The sequence below is a fragment of the Tarenaya hassleriana genome, unplaced genomic scaffold, assembly GCF_000463585.1.
Source record: "Tarenaya hassleriana unplaced genomic scaffold, ASM46358v1 Cleome14, whole genome shotgun sequence".
NCBI lineage: Eukaryota > Viridiplantae > Streptophyta > Magnoliopsida > Brassicales > Cleomaceae > Tarenaya > Tarenaya hassleriana.
In genome coordinates, this window is record NW_010964598.1 from 3,037,736 (window position 1) to 3,039,189 (window position 1,454).

Sequence of the window (1,454 nt, forward strand, 5' to 3'; positions counted from 1 at the left end):
AAAATGATTTTGGACTGTAGATTACCCTTTAACGGTGATAATCTCTCCTAACTTCAATTTTCATTGTTTCCCTTGCGTGTTTATTCAAGCTTGATCTGTGTGATTTCCTCTGTTTTTTGTGTTTGTAAATACACGTTTTTAACGCATTTTCTTCACATACAAAATTTTACCTTTTCCCAACGAAGAATAAAAGTTATTTTCATTGGCAAGAAATTGCTTGGTCCATAAGTAAGCTTGATATCATGTTTTTCATCTATTAATAAATTTGAAACGAAATCTTTATCATAAAAACTCATACAATCTACATAAAATCGATCGTTCTAAACACCCTCAAATAAATCAACAAACAAAATTATAACATAAGAGCTCACACACACACGCACATATATATACATATGTATATGAAATTTTTAATGTTTTTGTGTGGTCTTGCGGTACTTATCCTTAACCCAACGAAGGCCCAGGCTTGAGCCATGCTTGATTTTTCTGAACCCAGAAGAAGCTACGGCCTTTGTCTTCTCAAAACCTTGTCCCAACTTCTCCTTGTACTTGGCCGTGTTCGAAGACGGTGCTCCGCCGCTCTTGGTGACGGCGCCGCCGCCGTGGCCGGAGCCGCTGTTGTCCCACTGGTCAGCCCACGTTGCTCTTCCTCCGTCCATGAATGGTTCTGTAACAGAAATCTTGAAACTTTTTTTTTTTAATCGGCGAGTGAATAACAAGTCTTGGATATTGGATGCAAATGTGAGAATTCTGTATAAATATATGCAATACAATACGCGTATACGTGGAGAAGTCGATCCATTTGGGGGAATATTGACGGGGACTTCGAATCTGTTCACACGTACGAGCGGTCCTTTGAGTGGTCAATCTTCTTTGGCATCTTTGCTTTAGCAGCCAAAAATGACTTTGGTCATCGTTTGTATATTATATGGTTTTCATGGGAACATACTTTTTGGGATATTAAAAATAACATTTTTTTGGTTGAGTCGATGGGTATTATGATATATTTTATTTGATACGGAGGAAGCATTCTTTTGAGGAAACTTCTCACGAAGGTTTTATGAATATATATACGCTATTTTTTATTTAAATTTTTAGATCAACGGTCATATTCTTTTGGTCGAAGATTTTATGAATGTCTGTTATAATTTTAAAATTATTTTATATACAAAAGAATGTTTCTACGAAAATATACATCACGCGTAATCATTAATTTTATATATCAATCTGTTATATCATTATTTTTATATATCAATCTGTTATGTCATTTTTTTTAATCTGTTAGTGTTCGGAAGCTTTTTTCTTTTTTGGGTATTGGTGTTTGGAATCTTTAAAAGTCTCTCCAGCAACCAGCAGAGAACCTTCTTCTTACTTCGGAGGCTTTCACCTGACCGCGTACACCCGAGGCTAGTTTCACCAATGAATCTAATAGTCTTCGTTAACTTACACGATGT

At 35.6% G+C, this 1,454-nt stretch overlaps 1 protein-coding gene across 1 annotated transcript; it reads right to left on the reverse strand.

Moving 5' to 3' along the window:
* Nucleotides 1–229: 229 nt before the first annotated feature.
* LOC109116474 lies at nucleotides 230–860 on the reverse strand. Its single transcript, XM_019201952.1, has one exon. It carries the CDS (start codon nucleotides 657–659, stop codon nucleotides 411–413), a length of 249 nt encoding a protein of 82 aa, XP_019057497.1. The 5' UTR covers nucleotides 660–860; the 3' UTR covers nucleotides 230–410.
* Nucleotides 861–1,454: the final 594 nt, after the last annotated feature.